This window comes from Ananas comosus, unplaced genomic scaffold, assembly GCF_001540865.1.
Source record: "Ananas comosus cultivar F153 unplaced genomic scaffold, ASM154086v1, whole genome shotgun sequence".
Lineage (NCBI taxonomy): Eukaryota > Viridiplantae > Streptophyta > Magnoliopsida > Poales > Bromeliaceae > Ananas > Ananas comosus.
Window position 1 is genome coordinate 29533 of NW_017893587.1, and position 23848 is coordinate 53380.

General features: G+C 41.6%; 1 protein-coding gene, 1 long non-coding RNA gene and 1 pseudogene across 3 annotated transcripts; 2 read left to right on the forward strand and 1 right to left on the reverse strand.

Moving 5' to 3' along the window:
* The first annotated feature begins 10219 nt into the window (after positions 1-10219).
* Positions 10220-11272, forward strand: LOC109706382. 2 transcript variants are annotated; one of them, XM_020227179.1, is made up of 3 exons: positions 10220-10674; positions 10807-10896; positions 11017-11272. In XM_020227179.1, the coding sequence occupies exons 1-3, from the start codon at positions 10482-10484 to the stop codon at positions 11019-11021; spliced, it is 288 nt and encodes a 95-aa protein (XP_020082768.1). In that variant the 5' UTR covers positions 10220-10481; the 3' UTR covers positions 11022-11272. The 2 variants fall into 2 exon arrangements, with proteins under 2 accessions (XP_020082768.1, XP_020082767.1); XM_020227178.1 differs by having other exon boundaries at positions 10844-10896.
* A 267-nt stretch (positions 11273-11539) lies between these two features.
* On the forward strand, positions 11540-14433 carry LOC109706383. Its single transcript, XR_002215182.1, has 3 exons — positions 11540-11663; positions 12307-12440; positions 14209-14433. It is a non-coding gene; the product is annotated as an uncharacterized LOC109706383 (long non-coding RNA).
* Positions 14434-17575: 3142 nt separating this feature from the next.
* On the reverse strand, positions 17576-19755 carry LOC109706381 (annotated as a pseudogene).
* Positions 19756-23848: the final 4093 nt, after the last annotated feature.

The window sequence follows — 23848 nt, forward strand, 5'->3', positions numbered from 1 at the left end:
CTGCTCACTGAGGGGACCGGTCTCTCCTTCCAGGGACCGGTCCCCGAGAGTAAAAACTCTCAGGACTTGTCCAGAATCCCAGTTTTCGAACTTTTTAGGTCGAAAAACATTTCCCAACCCTCCACCAAGTGTGGAAAAGCTCGAAATACATCCAAACACTCGAACCTCGCAATTTGTAAAGGTCCAGTGTGTTACAGTAATAGCCAAAAACCACAAATCTCAATGCGATAAAAGTAAATACGGAAAATAAAAATTACACTGAGATTTACGTGGGAAACTCCAACTTAGAGAAAAACCCATGGGACCAACACGGGAAAAAAAATAATTCACTAAGAGAAAAGATTACAAGGTGATTACCGACTCGACGGACTCGACCTCTCTTAATCTTTTACGAATCTCGCGCAATCCTCCGGGTTGTCCACGCCCTCACGTTTGAATCCACGAACGCCTCCACTTTGAATCCACGAAGCTTCTAATACGCCGAATCCACGACGGCACTCGAATCCACGAGCCAACGATCTGAATCCACGAATCGCCTTCAATTATGCCGAATCCACGACACCGTTCACGAAGAGCATCATCCTATGGTGATCCTTTGCTTAGAGTATCGATAAAAACCAGGGAAGAGAACTCCAAGCGAAGCGAAGATCAAATCGACATATAGATATGAAATTCCAATATCTCGATTTGACCTAAAAAAGGCTTTATGAAGAAAATAGGTTTTTGATGAATTCCGAGCCTCTAGGGTTTCTCAAATATGTATTTTCGTGATGCATGATGAGTTAAATAACCCCAATAGCTTATTTATAGGCTTTAGAATCAATCGGAGTCAGATTAGAATGTTTTTTCTAAAATTTGCATTTTGTACCGGTACACGTGAGGCTGTCACCGGTACACGATGACGGAACAGCAAATCTTACATTGTGTACCAGTACACACTTAAGATGTTACCGGTTACACGATTCGGAACAGAAAATCAAAATAGCCTTGTAACCGATAACATGTTGATGGTTGTACCCGTACACAGTTTGTAACCGGTAACACGTTGATGGTTGTACCCGTACACAGTTTGTAACCGGTAACACTTTCAATGTGTACCTGTACACAGTGTAGTTTTCAGATTTTTTTTCAAGTTTCGGGTTTCGCAAAGTTCCAATACACTTTCTAATCCACTAAACTTTGATTATATGATTCTAATGCCTATAATTAAGTATAAATCATCATAACATGAATTAAAACTTTACCTGAGCATCATGATTCATGTCGTGAGTTATTTTTCAATCTCTTCGAAGTCTTGGATTCTTTGATCTTCGACAAAATACATATCGATCCTTCAAGACTCCGACTCACTTCACGAAACTTGCCAACACACAAGACTTAACAGCAAATAATCACCAAGCACCGTCGAAAGAATTATGAACAAAACCCGCGTTCCGTTGGCGGATTTCGCCGAGAAACGCTTCGGAAATCACTTTCCGACTTTCGCAAAGGCCTGGGGCCGAGGACAATCAGTCCAGAGGTTACCCACTGCCCGTACGCGCTGCCCACAGCAACCACGACAAACAAAATTGCATAAAAGCCCTCCCGATTACCCAAAATCATATTATTTTATGTGTTTTCGACACTTTTATGGTCCATGTACACAAACCCGAAGTCAATCAGCCAAACCAAGACACCCGTTGACAGGTCTCAGCGTGCCGGAGGCCGTGCTCACCTTTCAGAGCACTGTCGGCCACTGTGGCACGCGCACGAGCGACGCGAAAATCTGCGAAACTGCGCGCACAACAAGAAAAACATTCTTATCTCGCTAACCAAGGGCTCGCTGACCCTAAATGAGGTGAGCACTATGATGAGAACTGACTGACGATCACCGTGCTCACCTCCGGAGGCATCGGAACAGCCTCGCCTGAACAATGACCAGAACAGGAAACATTGCGCAAACAACTAACAAAAAGCTTACAGAGCTTGCTGGAGCTAGGGCACGGCCGGCGGCGGCCGGACGGCGAGGGCGCCGGCGGCAGGAGGGTTCAGACGATGCAGGGAGGCCAAGTCGCACCTCAGCCGCCGGTGGGAGGCGGCGGAGGTGGCGGTATTTGATGCCCTAGTCCCACTAACTCGAGAAGACCATTGGTGGAGTCACGCCGACACGGAGCTCCGGCAATGGGGCGCCGGCGGTGGGTGAGCGCGGCCGGCCAGGCAGAGCCGTTGCTCACGCCGGCCGGCGGCGCAAGGCGGCGGCGGCGATGCTGGGTGTGGCTTGGCTTGCACAAAGCCCAACCGGGTAGAACCGCATCAGACGGCGGCGCCGACAGCCGGGGGAGGCCTCGGGGCGGCAGCAGCTGGTCATGGGAGGCCGAGGGAGGGCGGCGCGCCGGCCAGTGGGTGGCGGCGGCGCGCGGAGGCCAAGCTGGCCTCGGCTCGTCCCACACAGACCCTGTGCGGCCGCAAGGAGAGGGAACGGCGGTCGGCGGCCACAGGGACGGCGGCGATGGCGCACGGGAGGTTGCCGGAGGCCAACGAGACGCAGCGAGGCCAGATCCAGCTGGCGGCAGCCCGCGGGCCTCGAGCTAGGCTGGGCTCGGCCAAGCTTGGTCTGGGTTGGCCGCAAGGAGCACGGGCGGCGCCGGCGGAGCACGGGGACTGCGGCGGCCTGCACGACGGGATGGCGAAGGTCAAGGCTGCTACCAGAGGTGGTGCTCGACAATGATGATCCTCTTGGGATGCCCTCGGACAGAAGTGGAGGATGTTGGTGGAGGAGAGGCCACCCAAGCTTTTCCGGTGGCCGGGGGAGCTTGCCGGCGGCCGGGGTGCGCGCATAGCTAGGGCATGGTGATGCTGGTGGTGGCTAGGGTTAGTTGGGGGAGCTAGGTCGGCTGGATCTAGGGTTTTATGCAAAGAAACCCTAGTTGGAACTTATATACAAGTGGCATTTTGCATAAACGTCCCCCAAAGCTGAATATTTTCATCCGAATCCCTGCCCACGCGTGTATTTTGCACGAATGTAACCTCATGTGCGATTTCATGCGATTCGGCACATAAAATATAAGGACTATTGCGAAGTTTCCAATCTACTACAGTCGACCCCTTTCCGAACATCATGCGATATCCGGCAATCCGCTCATCGGATTTCTTAACGGATTGCGCCATCGTGTTCAACATGACGAGGGCATCTAAACTACAATTTCATTTCATTCATTTCGCCCGCTGATTTGCTACAAAATCAACCCTCTTGGTTCCACCATATAACACACACACATATATATATATACACCATATATATATATAATCCAATGAAACCCATTTTTCTCGAAAATCGTGCATCAAATCAGAAATCCGCCAGTGCCATTGGTTCCCAAATAGCTAAACCATTCGAAACGAGCAATTGGATCGCTATGAACGGAGTCTGATACGCGCCGGAAGCCAACTTTATTCCTTAGCTTCTCTAAAAAATCGGGTTACTATTCACATTAAGTGAAAACTACTAATCGCGTAACTTCTCCGTTCTAACTCGTTTTCTCCTGAAACTTGACGAGTGCTTATGTAATTAAATTACATACAAAAATATTGTCAACAGAGAGTTTAGCTACACTGCCAAAACCTCAGTCCTTACACATTGTGGATGGCTCTGTAAAAACAACAACAAGTATCCACTAGATTAGTAAACATGTAAAAGTGATGCTAATTTACATATGCCATTGGAAATTTACCAGTATCAATGTACTATTAATCAAGTCATCAGTGATTACTCTTATTCTCTACTTTACAGAAGCATAATAAAGTCACTAGCTGATGAATAGCAAGTTTAACTAGTTGTCAATGTATTTAAACTGAACGGTTATACCCAACAAATATGTTCGTTGCCCCAAGTATTCTCAGTAGCATATTATTTCAACCGCACATAATTACTAGTTCTATAGTATCATATAGAACATAGGGGAGATCCACTTGTTCTGGTTAGGTCAAATCCACCTACTAGTCGGCGATCCTTGGCAAACTCACACTGTTAGGTAATCCGAAGAATCCATGTTCCCTAATTCATGAATCAAAAATCAGCTATAAGTTGAATTTAGATACATGTACCCACACTTCATCTATTTATATAATATGAAGTAATTCTTACCTAGATTGAGATGAAAGTCAAGCCTACTCTTCAATCTAGGTGGAAGCACCAAATATTCAACTCAATCCAGTCCAAATGAGTTTCGAACTTCAACTCAACTGGTTTTCAATCCTGCTGTGAACTAACTATCAAAACTGCATTGATACTGTCATCAAACATCCTATTTCAACAAAGTTCTCACCTTGTATAAGGCTATGGCTTAAACCCCTGTTTTGGTTCAGGTTAGTATACCAAATTTAACCTCCAAAAGCTCCCAAGTGTCAGCCGAGAATAGTCCGATGATCTGTCACAAACCTGCTGCGAACTATCACTAAAACAGCATCAATACTCTTGTACAAGTATATAGTATAGTTGGAATCTTACTTAATCAGATTTCCAACTAGAAATTCTACTCACCACTGGCTGAAACACCTTCTAAACCAACTCCCAGGGTCTCAATCTCAGCTCCAAGTGGTATTTATAGTTGCTGTCCACAATAGATCCAAAATCAGCACTACTACTCACTACTAAACCTTGTGTAGCATCAAAATAGAGTAATTAGTTAGTTAATTACCTTTATCAAACCTCAATTCTGCTCTTCCTTGTACCAAAGTAGAGGAATTACAACAAAGTGGCCCTCCTCGAGATGCTGAAACTTTCCTCAACCTCGGCTGAGAGCAAGGGATCAAAAACACTCAAAATCCTATACTACTACTCGAACTAAGGGAAGAATTGAGTTACTTACCCTTCCACAGCCCTCTCTCAGCTATTCCTTGTAAGATACTTGAAAAACACTATCAAAACACCTCCCCCTCAGCTCCAGAAGCTATTCTTCAAGGCTCCAAACCAACTAGCATCAAGTAGGAGAAGAATTTTTTTAGATCAATCCATGGATTCATGGTAGAGAAAGAGAAACCCTAGAGAGAGAAAGTGAGAGAAGGTATAAACCCTTATCTCTAAGCTCCATCATCCCTATCCAGCTGCTGGGGGTCGAGCTGGGCTTTAGAGATAAGGCTGGAGTGAGAAAAGACTAAAAAACCCTGGCTGCCACGCAGCTGCTGCTGCTGATGCTGGTTGTACCGGTACAACAATGCAGAATGCGCAATTAAGGAGTAGCAATGCACTTTCTCGCTTCCGGCTTTCAGATCACTCTCATACTTGTCCACCAACCTCTCTAAACCCTGTAGAAAATGTAGGATGGTTCCAATTATCACCTCCACACTCGAACTTCGCAATTTGCTAAAGTTCAGTGTACTACATGCGATATGTTACATTCCCCACCCCTTAAAAATAGTTTTGTCCGCGAAACTCGACACATACCTTAGCCCACTTGCTTGAACAAGTGAGGATAAGTCTCGCGCATCTTCTCCTCGAGTTCCCACGTGGATTCACGCCTCGAGTGATTACTCCACTGCACCTTCACATACGGAATGGTCCGATTCCGTAGCTTCCGCTCCTCTCGAGCAAAAATGCTCACCGAAAACTCTTCGTAATTGACATCCTCATGTAGCTCTACCAGCTCATACTCCAACACATGTGAGGAGTTACAAAAATATTTGCGGAGATTCGACACATGGAACACGTCGTGCACTCCCGCAAGCTTCGGCGGTAATGCTAACTTATATGCCTCCGGTCCGACCCTCTCTAGAATCTCATATGGTCCAATGTATCAGGGACTAAGCTTCCCCCGAATGCTGAACCGCTTCACCCGCATAGGCGATACCTTGAGAAACACACGGTCACCAACCGCGAATTCCAAATCCTTCCGACGCTTATTTGCATAGCTTTGTTGCCGCGATTGTGCCATCTACAACCTTTGGCGAGCAAGGCGAACTTTCTCCTCCGCTTCTCGTACAACATCCGGACCAAGGGTGACTCTTTCACCCACCTCGCTCCAATGAATAGGGGAGCGAAACTTTCATCCATAAAGTGCCTCAAATGGCGCCATCGCTATACTTTCTTAATAACTGTTACTGTAAACGAACTCCGCCATCGACAAATACTCGTGCCACCCTCCTTTATAGTCAAGTATACACGCTCGCAACATATCCTCGAGTATCTGAATTGTCCTCTCCGACTGACCATCACTCTGAGGATGAAACGCTGTATTGAAGTCGAGCCGTGTGCCCAGAGCATTTTGCAAACTCTTCCAAAAATGAGAAGTGAACCGGGGGTCTCGATCTGACACAATCGATAATGGAACCCCATGCAATTTCACTACCTCGTCTAAGTAGACCTGTGCTAACTTGTCTCCAGACCACGTGGTGTGGATCGGCAAGAAATGAGCCGACTTCGTCAGATGGTCCACAACCACCCATATAACATCAGGTCCGGCTTGTTATCGGGGTAATCCGATCACAAAGTCCATCGCTATGTTCTCCCACTTCCACACGGGAATTAATAAGCTTTGCAACTTCTCCGCGGAAAACCGACGTTCCACCTTTACTTGTCGGCACGTCAAACATTGCGCCACAAACTACCCAATATCTTTTTTCATGCCCGGCCACGAATAATGTAGTTTCAGGTCTTTGTACATCTTAGTACCGCTTGGGTGTATACTGTACGGGGAATGATGCGCTTCTTACAATACCGCCTTACGGATTTCATCATCCTGGGTACACACAACCGGTTTCGGAACTGAAGTGCACCGTCGGATCCCACGTCGAAGTCACCAGTGCGTCCGCCTTCAATGTCACTCCGCATTTTCTGGAGATATGGATCATCAGTTTGCCGCTCCTTGATTCTCTCCAATAAGGTCGGTCGAACCACTAGCGCCGCTAAAACGGTCGAAACCTCCGGCGCCACTACTTCCAATCCAAGCCACTGCATTTCCTTTTGCAATAACGGTTGACTAGTAACCGTCGTCGCCAAGTTTTCTACAGATTTTCTACTTAGCGCATCGGCAACCACATTGGCCTTTCTGGGGTGGTATAGAATAGTAATATCATAATCCTTCAATAACTCCAACCACCGCCGTTGCCGTATATTCAACTCCTTCTAGGTGGACAAGTACTTGAGGCTCTTGTGATCGGTATATACCACACAATGCTCACCGTAGAGATAGTGCCTCCATAGCTTTAGCGCGAAAATGATCGCCGCTAACTTAAGATCATGTATCGGGTAGTTCTTCTCATAACTCTTCAACTGGCGCGAAGCATACGTAATGACTCGCCCATTCTGCATAAGAACACACCCGAGACCATTGTAGAAAGCATCACTATACACCACGAAACTCTCTCCCGATGTCGGCAAAGCAAGTATCGGGGTCGATGTCAACTTCCCTTTTAGCTCTTGGAAGCTTCGGTCGTAGCTCTTGGAAGCTCCCGGTGTCGTCAAAGCAAGCACCATGGTTCCAAAACACCTAGAACCCATTGTAACTTATTCCAACTCGTCCGACACCGCGCTCCGCTTGTTTCGATGGAACTAGGCACGATTCACGGGGATGCGATATGTTACAGATACCTTTACCGCGATCGTCGGCCGGCTCACTCGGTTCCGGCTCTGTGGAAATAGTGGGGTGAGAACTACAACAAAATTTTCAGTGGGTTCGGCCGCCGACCTCGCCAACTTTCCCACTAGGTTTAAATCAGACATAATAGAAGAAGGAATAGATAGTAACCAACTGAACAAATGCAGTTAATATGCCTGAACAAGATATAATCAATCATATGCTCAAATAAAATGCTCATGATGAATGCAAGATTACTTTTCCATTACTCAATCTCATGGCTAACCCATCGGGCCCTCAGCTTCCTCCCGCCGGATTTTATAACTCACCAACTCAAATCCCTAATATCGGGCCCTCAGCTTCCTCCCGATGGGACCGTCTTCTGGGAAAAACACCAACCCAGTGATGACAACTCCGGAGCTCATCGCTCGAGGGGAAGCGACCACCCTCAAGCCAAGACTTATAGGCGAGTATGATCAATCCTTAACTTTAAGGATTCCAAGTTCAATCCAATCCTTCACTATAAGGGTGCAATGCTCATATAACCCTTAACTTTAAGGTTGTTATGTCAATAATGTCAACTTTCTCATATACTTGCATTCTTTAACTTTCATTAGTGCCACTTACACTATATGTTTTTTATACTCATTCATATGCATTCTTGATTCATTAATGCCACACACTAAGTGTTCAACTCTAGCATTCAAAGTTCTTTGATGCCATACTTGTACTCTAGCATTCTTGACCCATTAATGTCACTATTGTAACATTAGCATTCAAAACTCATTGATGCCACTCTTCTTTTGATGTCATAATGTCATTTGTTCTCAATGGCACTAAGTTCTTTAACTCATTCTCATGCATTCATTATTCTCATTAATGCCACACTAAGTGTTTACTTCTAGCAATCAATACTCATTATTGCCACACTACAAAGAGTCCAACTCTAGTAGTCACACTACAACAAAACTATGTTTTAGCGGCGATTATTTTTTAAATTAGCGGCAATTACAATTGCCGCTAAAATATTTTGTGGCAATTTTAACAATTGTCGCTATTGGCAGGGTCGCTAAAAATTTTAGCGGCATTTATTCCGGCGGTTGGTAAAAATCCAAATAAATGCCGCTAAATATTATACAATAACAACTATTATAAATGCCGCTAAATAGTACGCAATAACAACTATTATAAATGCCGCTAAATACTATACAATAACAACTATTATAAATGCCACTATAATTAATAATAATTGCCGCAAAAAACATACTAAATGATTGATTAATAAAGCTTATAGCAGCAATTAAATTAATATTAAACTACTTGATTAACAACTAAATACTACAATGAATTGAAATATTAAAAAATATTAGTAACCAAAAAGTATTAATAATTTGTATAACAAATAGTCTCAATTCTCAAACTACAATCTCAGTATTCAAATTAAATTTCAACCATAAATTCTAACAAAAAAACTTGTTCAAAATATAGCCAAAAAATAATAAACACCGCATGGTTGAAACTCTTGCTTCCCACTTCAATTTTCGTAGCTCCAGCTGTTCTGGATCAACCAAAAAGAAGTCGTAAAATCAGTGTTCGAAATTACCAAATAAAAATCATCGTATCAAATTTCTGAAAATTATGAAAGTTAGGTTGTACATAAACACTAAAATACAAGCCCCAAACGTCAAATTAAAAATAAACACTAAAATACACTACAACAAAACTGCTTTTTAGTGGCGACATTTTAGTGGCGACAAGCATTGTCGCCACCAATTTATAGAAAATGGCGGCGACATATAGGTGTCGCCACCGATACAGGATACTTTGGCGGCGACAAATAAGAGTCGCCACCGATACAAGATACATTGGCGGCGACGAATAAGAGTCGCCACCGATACAGGATTCTTTGGCGGCGACAAAAAAAAGTCGCCACTGATACAGGATTCTTTGGTGGCGACATTAAGTGTCGCCATTGATACGGGATTATTTGGCGGCGACATATAGAAATCGCCACCAAAAAGTATAGTATTAGTAGCGATATTTATCGCCACGATATCTCATTATTTACCGCGCCACATCATCTCATTATTTACCGCGCCACATCTTCCCTCTTTTTTTTTCAGCACTCAGCCACCATCTATGCAAAAAGACCAAATTACCCTCACTTACTTTATATACATTGTATAAATAGTGAGGGCTTTATTGTCTATTTACATTTAAAAATAATAAAAAAATCTAACCTCATTTCTAAACCCATCTCAAACCCGATCACTTTTCTCTCTCTCTCTCTCTACCTTACCCTAGCTCCTCATCCCCTCCGCCTCCGCCACCTGCTGCTCCAGCAAGCCCCGCGCCTCCACTAAGCCCCGCGGCTCCGTCTTCATCGGAAGCGAGCCCCGCACCTCCGCCACCTGCGGCTCCAGTAACCCCACGAGGGGCTTCGCTGCAGGCCAGCAGCACTTCACGGGGGGCTTCGCTGCAGGCTAGCCACACCTGGGTGTCGCCTCGTAGAGCCGCACCTGCGCATCGCCTCGTCAAGCCGCAGGTTCAAGCCGCACCTTCATTGCAGGCGAGCCGAAGGTTCAAGCTGTCACCTGCGCGTCGCCTCGTCGAGCCGTAGGTGACGGCTCATCTACAGATCCGACCAATCCCAACTCCTCCACCATGTAACCCTCCCTCCCTCTCCGTGCCCTAATTTTCTAATCTATTTTCCCCTGTTTTTTCTTTTTCTTTTTGTTTTTAAATTAACTGGGGAATCATCCCACCATCCAAATCTACGAAGTGTCATCGTCGTGGTGGAAATCACTGAGAAATCGCTGAAAATTCGTTGGTTGCAGAATTGGGGTGGTAAAAATTATTGAATCACTCTACTCTTTAATATTTCGCCTCAGTTTTAAATTTTGTTTCCTAATATTTAAACGTTAGTAAATGTAGATGGGGTGGTGCACGAAAAGGGGCTTTTGCCAGAGCAACGTGAGAATCCAATTTTCTAATCTCTTTGTTGCGCACTTTGGATCACCCAATTCCTCTATTACGAGAGATGATACACTTTTACCTAATTCCCTTGAGAAATTGGCCTGTGGATATTATCGAACCATATATCGATCATATATCGATCGAGTTCTATGTGAGTTCTCTGTTTAATCTTTTCGTCTTTCCTATATATAGTCTTTTGATTTCTTTTTCTCTTGGTTGCAACTCTATCATGCTATATATTATTCACTCAAATTATGTTTATTCTCAATCCTTTCTTGGGCAGGTTGTTATAGTTTCTTATTAACATCTGTGATGACTAGGGATTCAAGAGAAAATAGCGTCGATCGAATTAGTTTCTGGAGAAGGCCAAAGGGTTTGCGCATCTCATGAACTTATTTTTGCTTCTACTTTGTTTGTGATCTTTATTCTTTTTTAGCTTATGGTGTTAGATATAACTTATACTTAATTATCTTTGTTTCACAATATTGTTAAGATTGATTCGGAGATGAGCGAAGATATATATAAGAGAAATCAGCAGAGACCTATATTTAGGTTTTGAGTTTGATCTAGGTTTTGGCTCCTTGAGAAATTGGCCTGTGGATATTATCGAACCATATATCGATCATATATCGATCGAGTTCTATATGAGTTCTTTGCTTAATCTTTTCGTTTTTCCTATATATAGTCTTTTGATTTCTTTTTCTTTTGGTTGCAACTCTATCATGCTATATATTATTCACTCAATTTATGTTTATNCAGAATAGCTGCATCCTTCGAAACGAGCTATTGGACTGCTATGAACGGAGTCCGATACGCACCAGAAGCCAACTCTACTCCGTGGCTTCTCCGGAAAACCGGAGTTACTATTCACTTAAGTGAAAACTAAAAATCGCGTAACTTCTCCGTTTTAGCTCATTTTCTCCTGAAACTTGACGAGTGCTTATGTAATTAAATTACACATATAAACATCGTCAACAGAGAGTTTAGTTGCACTGTAAAAAAACTCAGTCCTTACAATTGTATAGCTGTGAGGATCTTAGCTTTGACTTTGTTAAGTGGACACATGAACATGGTACTATGGCATGCGTTGGAGCACCAAAAATTCTGTATTTCTTTTTATTGAAGACCTTGCAATGTTTGGTGAGTGAAAATAAAATAAAATAAAATAATAAGACTAGGTTGTAGCTAAATTTGCTTCTTTAAATATTGAATTTTTAGTGAAAATTGGATAAATTTCTTTTGTAAATATCCAACCTTTTTGGCATCTGAGATGGTGGTTTTTTCAACTTTGGATTAAAATTGTATGACAATGTTGAGAAAAACCAACATGAGATTAGTTTGGAGGGATTATGGAGGGGATCTAGATGTTGATTAGAGAATAAAGGTGGGAAATTAAGGGGGGAAATAAGATGGAAAATAATATGAAGTGGATTTAGAGAGGTTCTAGACAAAGACATTAACAATGCTTTTGAGATGATTTTTTATTTTTAGGGAAATTTTTTTAATATTTGCTCAATTCTCAAATTTAGGTCCTACATGTTTTGCTCCATTCTTATATTTGCTTAGTTTTTAGAATGGTTCTTTTATCACAGTTGTTTTAGGGAAAGGCATGTGAATTCTACAATTTAAGCTTTCTTTGGTATTATTATAGATTTTTTTGCTTTTACAAAAGAAATTAAAACATGTGATTATTTTACTTTTGAATCCTATTCCAATTTTAAATAGAGTGTTGTTTCTAAATATCTTTGGCGTATACTTATATATATTTGGCACGATCTAATAGGATTTGAGCCAATACATAATTAGCTGCATGATCAAAGGAGAGGAAACTGCATTATGTCCCTGAACTCGAACAAAAAGGTGCAAGATCTGCAAACAGAAGCCACTAAGTTTTCAGCTTAGTGGACATTTTTATAGGTATGTACTTTTATATTGTAACTTCCTTTGTTCTTATTGTTCACAAATTTACTATATCTATATGAACTCTTTTTTCTTGCCTCAATATCTTGGACATTAACATATTGATATGTTCTGTGCTGATTTATTGCCATAGTTGGTTGTCAATTCTGCTCCTTTTATATTCCTGTTGATGCAAACTTCACCTCTACTTGAAATCTGCTGCAGTAATTGTAGCATTCACTGTTATTGGTATTAGCTTCAGCTAGGTTGTTGCTTTGTAGCGCAGAGCGTCCACTGCGTGCATGGTGCCTACGTTGGTTTCTTTCAGTCCCTTTGCTGCAATGTACAAGTGCATGGCTCTGTCTTCACCATTTTGAACCATTCTTTGCTTGCTTCCATCAATCTGTCTAACTTTTTAGTGCGTCAATCCACCACAGAGCGATGATGATAAACAAAAAAACATGAAGGAACTCAAATAGCAATGCATATTTGATGGCCAATTGGCAACTCTTACAGCTGTTATTCGTTTAAAACTGTCAAGTAAAATGCTGCATAGAAGAAATATCGACGAGCTCATTTATGGTTAATTTTTTACCACTTATGATTATGATATTATTCGGTATTGTATTTCTATTTAGTATTTGATCTAAGAATTCATGAGGCTGAAATTATTTAGATTGGACTAGGTGCAACCTCTTAGGTGTGAAACTCTCCGAACAGAGTGAATGGTGAGTTGGTTGTTGAAATGATGGTTGAAAATAGTGTAATATAGCATAATGGTGATGTCCGTATAGCTACAATGGATGCTTGGTTTCCTGTGATGCACTTAATCGACACTATGAGATCTATTCCTTATGGTGTACAACAAGTTTGCTATCTAAATTTTTTTAAAAAAACTCGAAGGAAGTTAAATAACAGTGCAAATCTGATGGCAAAATGATAGCTCTTCAAGCTATCATTCCTTCAAAATTGCCAACCAAAATGTTACAAAAAATAGATATATAATGATGTGATTCTTTGTATCTGAGCTCATATGCCACTCAAACCAATCATGATATTATTTGGTATTTTATTTCTATTTAGTATTTTACCACTATGCTGCTGCTATTGTTATTGTCTCTTCTTCTCCTTTTTCTTTAGTTTCTTCTTCAGTTCCTTCTATTTACACCTCTGTTGTTGCTGGCTCTGCTACTCAATCTGTCGGCCTTTTTGCGAAATTTAATTGAGTTGAAATTCAATCATCACTTATTCATTTATTTAATTTCTCTATGAAATATATATGGTCATACAATTTTGCCTTATACTTTTGAAGCTCATTTTGCTTCTCTTCGTCGATTGTTTTAGCTTTAAACATTCATACTGGCACAACTTAGGAACTATTCGTTACTTATGAAAAGAGTTTCCATATAACTGGAAGCACAAGATAAATGTAGACAGTAAAGTTGTCTGATGAAACCCACTACAATTCCATTAGCTTTGTTCAATGACTTGTCCTAACTATAAGTGGCGATTCAAGGTGCAGTGCTGTTTGATGATGCATTTTTAAGTAGAAAAATAAAGGAAAAATAGTTATTATTTGGATTAAGTTTCATAATTTAGGATTTTTAGGTTACCCTGCTTGAGGTAGATTTCCATTTTTTGTATTTGTGCAATACTGTTGTCAAGTAACTAGGGTTCTTTAAGCTTGAATGTTGCTTATAGTGGAAAAGATGATAAGCTTGTCACTTTTCTATTATAGGTTTAATTGTTGGAGGACTTGCTAATTTTTATTTATTTTTATTTACAGATTTATAAGAGGTGGTGGCGAGAAAAATTTTGGTAGTATTTTGGCGATGTATTCAATCAAGTTTAAGAATTTAACATATTTTGAAAACTTTACATTTGATAGCATGTAGAAATGACAAAAACACTATTATTGTGTTTTGTTTTTTGGTTGTGTTTGGTATATTAGGTGACAATGCAATGATACTCTAACATTTAAAGTTTGATTCAGTCTTTCTTATTTGCCTTATAAGATTATTTATGTTCTTCTTTACATTTAAAGTTTGATTCAGTCTTATTTGTGTGGATTAATTTTATGATTAAATACTTATAGAGATTCAATTAGATTTAATATATATTGGTTCTAAGGTGTTTGAGCCATAGTGTTTAGGTTTAATTTTGTTTTGAGAGGATTAAATTTAAATTAAAGGTTAAAATTTAAGAACGAGAAATTTTTATAATTATAGGTTATTTTTATGCAATTTATATTAAATTAATAATATCTATTACTACCAATTATTTTTTTAAAAAAATTTTCGATCAGAAAAATAGTGGCGACAATAGTCGCCACCTTATAACTAGCCCGATTAGCTAATTATCTAATTTTTAGTGGCGACAAATTGTCGCCACCAAATATTTCGCGGCGACATCATGTCGCCATTAATTCTCTAATTTTTCGCGGCGACAGTTTGTCGCCGCTAATTATCTAACTTTTAGCGGCGACACATTGTCGCCACCAAATAGTTTTACCGACGGGGTTTTAGGCGGCGACATGCGGCGACGAATTGTCGCCGCCAAAACACTTTTCGTGGCGACAATTTTGACTATGGTGGCGACATTTGTCGCGATTAAATCTCGTACCTGTTGTAGTGATACAAGCCTACATTATAACTTCATATGCTAATCAGAGAACGAGATCCCCAAATCGAGCTAATAATAGAGAGAGAAACAGTAAGGTCTGACCAGAAACTAATTGCCGTCTGAGATACTTACGAGTCTCAGATTTTCCAAATTCTAGAAACCTAGAAGACCCATTTATTGTCTCTTCAAAGCTCCACCTTCCTGTACCTCAGAATAGTAAGAAAACAAAATTTATTGTCAGGAGATGCTCATTTGTCTGCCACACATGTTAAAGCATTATTTGAACAACAGGTAATGAAAGAAATTTCACATAGAGAGACTTGCCATGAAAGCTACAAGACTAGTTGGCCGATGAATTTCCCAATTGCATATAGGCTCATGCAAACTGAATAGAAAGTAACCTAGATGTGAAATAGTTTTAGACTTTAGACTATTGAGAAAACTGACAATTTCGGACTAGCGGAATTGAAGAGACCATCTCTATAAAGCATGGTAAACTGAATCAAGATGACATATTCTAGACCATAAAAAGAAAGATAAAATATTATAAGTCATAAGGACATCTGGGCACATTAATATTAAGTCAACAAGAAACTATGGTCGAGAAAATATGAAACTAGGAAAACACAATGGAAAATATCAAAATAGCTAGTAATTAGCTGAGATAGATACTGAAAGAAAAGTAAAGCTATAGAAGAAAAAAAATAATTACCTAATATCTTAACAAGAAATCAGCTAGTACAAGAAGAAAAAGACTTCAACCTTTATATGTTCCTGTAATATTCCATTCAGAATAGGGACTTTGCTCACCATCCTCTTGTTTAAGGAAAGCATGCTGTGAAATGAAAACAATCAATAAGTTCAGAGAATAAGTAAACAATCAGATTCGACTTCTACTGAGAATTAAAAGTACAATATGGATACATCAAAATAAATCAGCATGCTACTAATATGATTTTTTTTTTTTTTTTTTTTTTCTGAAAGTCAAAAATANTTTTTTTTTTTTTTTTTTTTTTTTTTTTACTTCTGAAAGTCAAAAATATACCAAACTCCTTTTTTGCATTTGAAAATTGACAAAATGCTTCATATTTTAGTCCTCTAGATCCAATTAGCCGCTCAGTAAAAGAGCATCCCCAGTGAGCTTGCAGGTTTATGCAGGCCATTTAGTGCAACAGCTTGTGCAGAACCATTGCTATATGAAACTAATCAACATAATTAATGGGCCACAAAAGTAACTAATCAACATAAAAAGTCTCCATTATTTTCCATCAAGATGTTGCCAAATCAACAACATAATAGAGGGGAAAGTATTAAAAGTAAGCATTAATGACAAACTAGAGCTTTTGAAACCAAATGATAAACAAATATAGCATGTGTTATGTAGTTTATATATTGTCCGCAGCTAGAGGGAATACTTAGTTTTTCTACTGCTTCGATTCCGAAACTAGGCCAATCGAGCGCTAAGCACAAGTGTTATTATTGGAACAGATTATCATGCATATCCTGCAAACTGTCATTCAAAGAGTTCTACGCTCAATAGACCCTTAATTACACAAGTAAATGAGACTTTTGTCCCGCGGAGATACTCAACAGGCTCAGGAACAGTGACATGGCATGCAATGTTAGATTTCCGTCTCTCAGAGCTAAGAAAGCTGATGCTTGGCTTCTCAAGTCATAACATAGGGTGATTCATCTAGTGATAAATTTATTGTTTTGGAAGCACAAAGTCCAGAACTTAACACACCAGCAATTCTTTACTCAACAAAAGTAGTGACCAAGAGACTCGTGAGACATAACATTAATAGAATCAAATCAACCAATTCTCAACATTCACATTCACTTGCAAAAAAACATCACCTAAAGTAGTCTTTAGACTCACTCATACAACCAAAAAACCACAAGCATCAAAAACTCCAAGCAAAAGCATGTTCCAACTACATTAAACTATTAGTTACCAAAATTCCATGCCAAACTCACCAATTAATCAAAGAAAGAGGTTGATCAATCCACATGTAAGACCCCAGATAGTCCTATATATAAGATATAATAGGACTAAACTCTTAACCCGGCTTAAGCATTTTGGGTGGTAGCTAGACCCAAGAGGTTAAGAGAGTTAAGCGTGCTAGGACGGGAGTAATCCTAGGATGGGTGACCCCCTGGGAAGTTGGGGCGTCACACCACAACAAAGAGCATGTTATGAGAGATTCATAGAGATGTAAGATGAGAACAATTAGAGTAAAAAAAGAAGAAGAAGAAGGCGAGAAAGGGGACCTGCAACACGCTGTTATAGTAACAGGTGTTCCCGAAGTTCTCGAGGCCGAAGTATCACTCGCCCTAAGGGAACTGGTTGCCGAGGGCCTTCTCAAGCTTGGAACCTGCGGCGTCCATCACATAATCGGTGATTATGTGAATCTGTGAATTGCTAACGGACGTTATTAGATTATTATTTAATTGGACAGAATCAGCGAGCCTTGAGCAGAGTGTGCGAAAAGACTTACTAAGATTACTGAAAGAAAGGGTGTCTTCAACGTTTCTCCCAATCGACTAACGTATGAACCTGCAAAGAAGGTTATAACTTTGAGGTTTTTATAATGCCTTTCAAATAACAGTAAAATAAGAGTCAAAGCTCTAACTTATATAAAAAGTGATGCTCATAACACTTGAGATGCGATGAATAGAAGCACCTAAGGGATCACAATAGTAGATAATCAAAGTATGCAAAATAAATTGGGAAATAAAAAAAATCTAAAATCTAATCCTCAATTTCTAATAAACCAACAAGTCACCGATCAGTATACAAGCAGGATTACAACTAATTACAGAAATATAGTAGACAAGCATCAAGAAGGCACAAAATACACACTCTCTAATTCCAAAATCCACAATGGCAACGCTAAATGTGCCGAATCATATTACGGACAACATGTTAAATCTATTGAAGGAATTATCCCCTGTTATACAATCCTAGAATCTTCTATTGCACTTATTAAAAAAAATCTTGATGAGATGCAAGATAAACAATTAATTCTTAAATTTTACAATCATGCTGCAAATAATCCCAACTAGTAGAAGCTTCTTTATATAGTTATAAACTAGTAAAATAACATATGCAAAATCATATCAAAAAGACCACTGTAAGTACTTAGATACCAAGCCAAATACCTAAACAATCTGTGCTTCATATAGCTTGAAGCATCATTCGCAAAATCATGATTCCGATGCTCCAAAGAATCAAGAAACTCTAAAATACTGATAACCAATGGAATCAATAAACGGTACTTTAATTTTGTAAGTGTAGATCAGAACCAATGGAATGAACCAACAATCTGGTTGCTAACAGTGATTGAACCACTCATTATTCTACACATGGTTCACTTGGTTGATGAATAAGTAGAAGTGCCTTGCTATTATGATGAAGTTAACCGAAGAATTCAAAATAGTAGAACCAAATGTCACACGTTTTATAGATTGAGAACCAAAATATAATCTATTCTAGTAAAATAAAAAAGGAAAAAAAATGATATAATAAATAAAAAATAATAATAGTCCTTGAATAAAAAGATATAAAATACCACCTTGCAATGAGAGTTTAATCCACCGGACTACCGCAGTGGCAAGCGTCGTAATTATCTGCGATATCAAGAAACTCCAAAGAATCAGGATATGAATATGCAGAGGAAGAGGAGGAGGAGGAGGAGCTAGGGTTTGTTCCCCGATCTCACCGATACAAACCCCAAAAAGGGCGATCTCAATTAGGGCCATCGGAGGAGGGCACGTACTCGAACTCGTCCTCCCAGAGGTGGGCGAAGAACTTGACAGGGCTATCCTGGCCGTCGATTCGGATCAGGAACTCGACCTTGAAGGGGAGATTGGCGCTAATGCGCTTCCCCTTCCACACGCCGAGGTACTGCTTGATCGTCCCCTCCATCCCGCCCAGATCCAGATCCGGCGCCTTCGCCACGTGGTACACCCTGAGCGGCGCCTTCACGCGGATCCACCGCCCGATCTTCGCCGCCGCCGCCGCCGCCTCCTCCTCCGCCGCCGCCTCCGAGGACGACAAGACGTCGCTGGTGACGACGACCTATCACGCGACGCGCCTTCGAGAAGCAGCGACGTGGGGGAAGGGAGGGATCGGAGGGCGCCGAAGAGAAGGAGAGGGAGGAGAGATCGGGCGCTGGTGCACGAGGGGCCAGGAAGATTGGGCGCCGGTGCACGCGAGGTCGACGGCGATTTAGGAGGAGAGATCGGAGAGGTGAAGGAGAGGGAGGAGAGAGGAGAGGTGAAGGAGATGGGGAGCATGATAGGGTTTCGAGCTTGAGGGAGCGGCGCCATTGGAGGGAGGCGGAGAGGGGGTGATGGTGGTGGAGAGGGGTGGGATCGGGTTAGGTTGGGGTGGGTTGGGGTTTGGGTTATTATTGGGATTCCTAATTGAATTTAGAATAGGCATAGTTAATACATTAATATTGGTCGATAAAAATTTATAATTTAAAATAAATGCCGCTAAAGTATAATCAAATATTAATCAATAGCAGCCATTTCATAATCGCCGCTATTAATTTGCCACTAAAGGCATATTTTGTTGTAGTGTCATTATATTTACTAATGCCATACAATCCATATGTCATAATGCCTAGTATGTCAATTTCTTACATTCTTTACCTCTCATTAGTGTCATATACACCACATGTTCGTTATACTCAATCTCATGCATTCTTGACTCGTTAATGCCACACATACTATGTTTTTGTCTCTAGCATTCAATACTCATTAATGCCACATTTGCACACTAGCATTCAAAACTCATTGATGCTACTCTACTATCGAAGTCATAATATCATTTGTTCTTATTGTCGCTAGATTCTTTGCCTTTTCTAAGTTTTTATCATCATTCATGCATACATAGGGTTTTACAAGTTCTCATTAGTTTACAATCATCTCATATGCATTTGTACTCACAACATGCAACAACAAACTCTCAATCACCCTACAATGCATAATGTTCAATATACACATATGCTCAAAAATGACATTTTAGACATAAAGAAAATTTGAGAATTTCGGAAAGCACCACCCACCTAGTATGGTTGCTAAGGTGTTACGGTTCAATTTTTGTGACTTTTGGACGCTTATTTCTTCCGACTGCAGCAAACGAAGCCTAATGTCATTCCCCGAGACCCGCTACCAATTTGGTCCGGTTCGGGCGCGTCGAATGGACGCCGAACGGACAGGACCTCCCCTGTCCGCCCAAGGCAAAACAACGACATCATGTACAACAAGTTCTCAGGAAATCACTTGAATACATACACGATCATACAACAAGAGCAAGAGCACAAGCAGTGCTAAACAACCAAGAGCAAGCATCACAAGTAGAGTACATACAAGTGAATAAAAGAGAGATACTTATCTATTACAAACATTCAACTTTTAATACAACTCGATTACATTTAAACTTCCAAAATGTAAACATAAGGTTACAATCATCCAAATACCTCACCACCTATACATCATCTACTCTCATGTATATACAAGGTAGCTCTAATACAAAAGGAAGGTAACTACTATAACCACTAGGGCGCTAAGCCCTTACCGCGATCCTCGCCGGGTGTACTCGAGCTCGGTCCTGCAACAAAGTGGGGTGAGAACTATGAATAGTTTCCAGTGGGTTCGGCCGCCGACTCCGCCGATCTCCCCACTAGGTCTAAGCAGGCATAGACAGATAGATAGATAAATAAACTTGAAAGCGAGAACATAGTAAAGAAAAATGCAAGTATCTACCATGTCTCAATCCATAATCATGCATGCAACTTAAGTAAAGGCTAACTACCAAGCTATCATGCTCAATAACGATGTAATTCATTAAATTACCTAATCACTCGGCTAACCCGAAGGTTCGCCACCGTCTCACGCCTCAAAGTCTCATAGGGGAGGAGATTTTAATCATTCGGCTACCCCCGAGAGCGCCTGCGGACAGCTAGCTACTGTCCGGGCAGCTCACGACTGCCTCTCAAGTGACCAAAACTCCGGAGTGCACAGCTTGTGTGGAGCGACCAGTACAAGCGCAGACAGGCTATATGAGTTCAATCCAATCCTCGTCAATTGAGGATACCCTACCAACTAGGGTTATCATCATCATGGAATCAATGTGTTCCTATGCTTGACATCCTAGTGTTTCAACTACACTAAGATTCTAATATGCTACTCATTCATGTGTTCAACATTAACTAGATGCCACTCATTATCATTTAAGAGTTTCCAATACAATAACCTATATATTACTAGGTTCCTACACACAAGTATCATCTCATTATAGGGTTTACAATTCACTATGTCTCGATATCATGCACACAAGGTCCAAGTGCCAAACAAGCAACACTACACTACCCCTAGCATGCAATAACATGTAAAAAAACCATCCAGGTACCCTATAATGTATCATACTCAATATGCAAAACTGATCAACAATAAACTTAGACATAGAGAGCAGTTCAACTGCTTCGGGATGGTCACCACCCACCTGTTGGCGATACTACGCAGTAGGAACCCGATCTCACGATCACTCGTCGCCGCCTCGACCTCTCGAGCGGAAACGAAATTGAACCACTCTTCGCTTGGCGATATCTCCGCACCAACTCGACGAATAGTCGAACCGTCGCCGCCAATGCATTTAGATACCTAGCAATTAGGTTTACAACTGAACAATTTAGATCAACACCCTAAATTTCTCCAAAACCCCATTTTGGAGCCCTAGGTTTCGATAACGTGAAAATACTCCAATAAAACCCTAGATTCATGCAATTAGCATCTATTTAGCACCATAGGGTTTAACCAAAACCAATTCTAGAGTATTTAAACTCTACCGTAGAAATCCACCATTAATAGGGTTTGGAGCTCACCTTTCAAGCTTGTTCCAACAAGAGAAAGAAGATGAAGAAGATGCCCCTTCATTCTTTGTCTTTTTTTCCTTCTACTCCTTCTCCTCCTTCTACTCCTTTCACCTTGGAGAGAGAGAGAGAGAGAGAGAGAGAGCAAAGAGCTCTAGAGAGAGAGAGGGAAGTGTTTAGGTTGGAAGAGAGAGAAGAAGAGCTCTCCACCTCACATATAGCACTACTTATGCAACAATTGTATAAAAACCCCTCAACTTTGCAAGTATATGATAGCCCATTTTTGGGCATTTCGGGCTACGGGGACCGGTCCCTCTAAGGGAGGACCGGTCCCCGAGAGCAATTCTTCCCAGGTTGAGCTTCAGCTCAACCCTTGCACGCATACGGGGACCGGTCCCTCTTAGGGAGGACCGGTCCCCGAGAGCAACCTTGGCAGGTTGAGCTTCAGCTCAACCCCGCATACTTACGGGAACCGGTCCCCTCCCAGAGGGACCAGTCCCCGAGAGCACAAAACCTGCAACTTGTGCAGATTTTGCACAGCTTGCTCTCGCGGGTCCTCCTCAATGCACTTTTTGCGTTTTTGATGTCTTCGGACTTTCCGAAGCATACCCTATCGACAACCAGTCGACTCTAAACGAAATCTAACTCTCGGATTTCGATAATTCACTTCCTTACACCTAAACGGAGTTTTTCTCTAATTCCTTCATGTAGACTCGTCAGATCTTCAAACCGAGTCTCCCAACGCGTTAGAAATAACTTCAATTGGGTTTCTACAAGGTCAATTTATATTCAAACCCCTCTATGACAAAAGCCCCAATTTGGAGCCCTAATAGTGCACTATTGTAATATACCGAAACTTCGGTAAATAAATATCGAACTTTAGTCAAATTGACCAAAGTGCGAGGTTGGTACCCTTCGGAAAGTCCGAAGGTGTTAAATGAGTAAAAGTGCATTGTGGGTGATTTTCGAGAGCTAAAGAAACAAAAATCTGCAAACTGCAGCTTTTGTGCTCTCGGGGACCGGTCCCTGGTGGGAAAGACCGGTCCTCGAAAGCGTGAGAAGCCCAGCAGAGGAGAAAAATTGGCTAAGTCCCAGAAAACAGGCTCTCGGGAACCGGTCCCTGCGGGAGAGACCTGTCCCCGAGAGACCGGTCCCTCTGGGAGAGACCGGTTGCATTGCGCAGGGGCCCTGGCTGCTCGTGGGGAGAGCTCTCTGGGACCGGTCCCATGTCGGGGAGACCGGTCCCCGAGCCCGAGAATGGCCCAGTCTGGGCAGTTTAATAAAATGAAAGTTGAAGGGCTTATTTGCATTTTTGCTATATGTGGGCTATGTATGAGGGGTGTATGAGATATTTTCTTATTTCCCTCTCCCTCACACACCCTCTATTCTCTCTTTCTCTCACTAGAAGACAAGGAGAAAAAGAAGACAAGGAAAAGAAGGAGAAAGAAATGGGAAAAAAAGAAGAAGAATGTGGAGAACAAGAAGAAGGAGTGAATAAACTCCCTCCTCTTCTTCCCTAGCTTGAAGAAAGGAATGCTTACAAGGTAAGTGTAGCACACTGGACCTTCACAAATTGCGAGGTTCGAGTGTTCGATTTGTATTCCGAACTTTTCCACACTTGGTGGAGGGCCGTCGATGGTATACCGGCCTAAAAGTTCGATCTCGGGAGCTTTGGCAGAGTCCTGAGAGTTTTTACTCTCGGGGACCGGTCCCTGATAGGAGAGACCGGTCCCCCAGTGAACAGTGCTGCGTAGCCGGCGAGGCAACCGGTCCCTGGCAGTCGAGACCGGTTCCCAAGCGCGTCTGCGCGGGGAGAGACCGGTCCCGCGCAGGGAGAGACCGCTTCCCGAACGTTGGATTTTCGGGGGCAGGCTGAGAGACCGGTCCCAGGTCGGGGAGACCGGTCCCTCTGGGCGAAAACTG

Excerpts from the sequence above, each read along its gene's own strand:
- LOC109706382 (XM_020227178.1), top strand. The coding sequence starts at position 10,482 with ATGGGGTGGTGCACGAAAAGGGGCTTTTGCCAGAGCAACGTGAGAATC. Across the intron at positions 10,675-10,843 it reads ATATATCGATCGAGTTCTAT|GGATTCAAGAGAAAATAGCG; the intron begins GTGAGTTCTCTG and ends TGTGATGACTAG. Across the intron at positions 10,897-11,016 it reads TTTCTGGAGAAGGCCAAAGG|ATTGATTCGGAGATGAGCGA; the intron begins GTTTGCGCATCT and ends AATATTGTTAAG.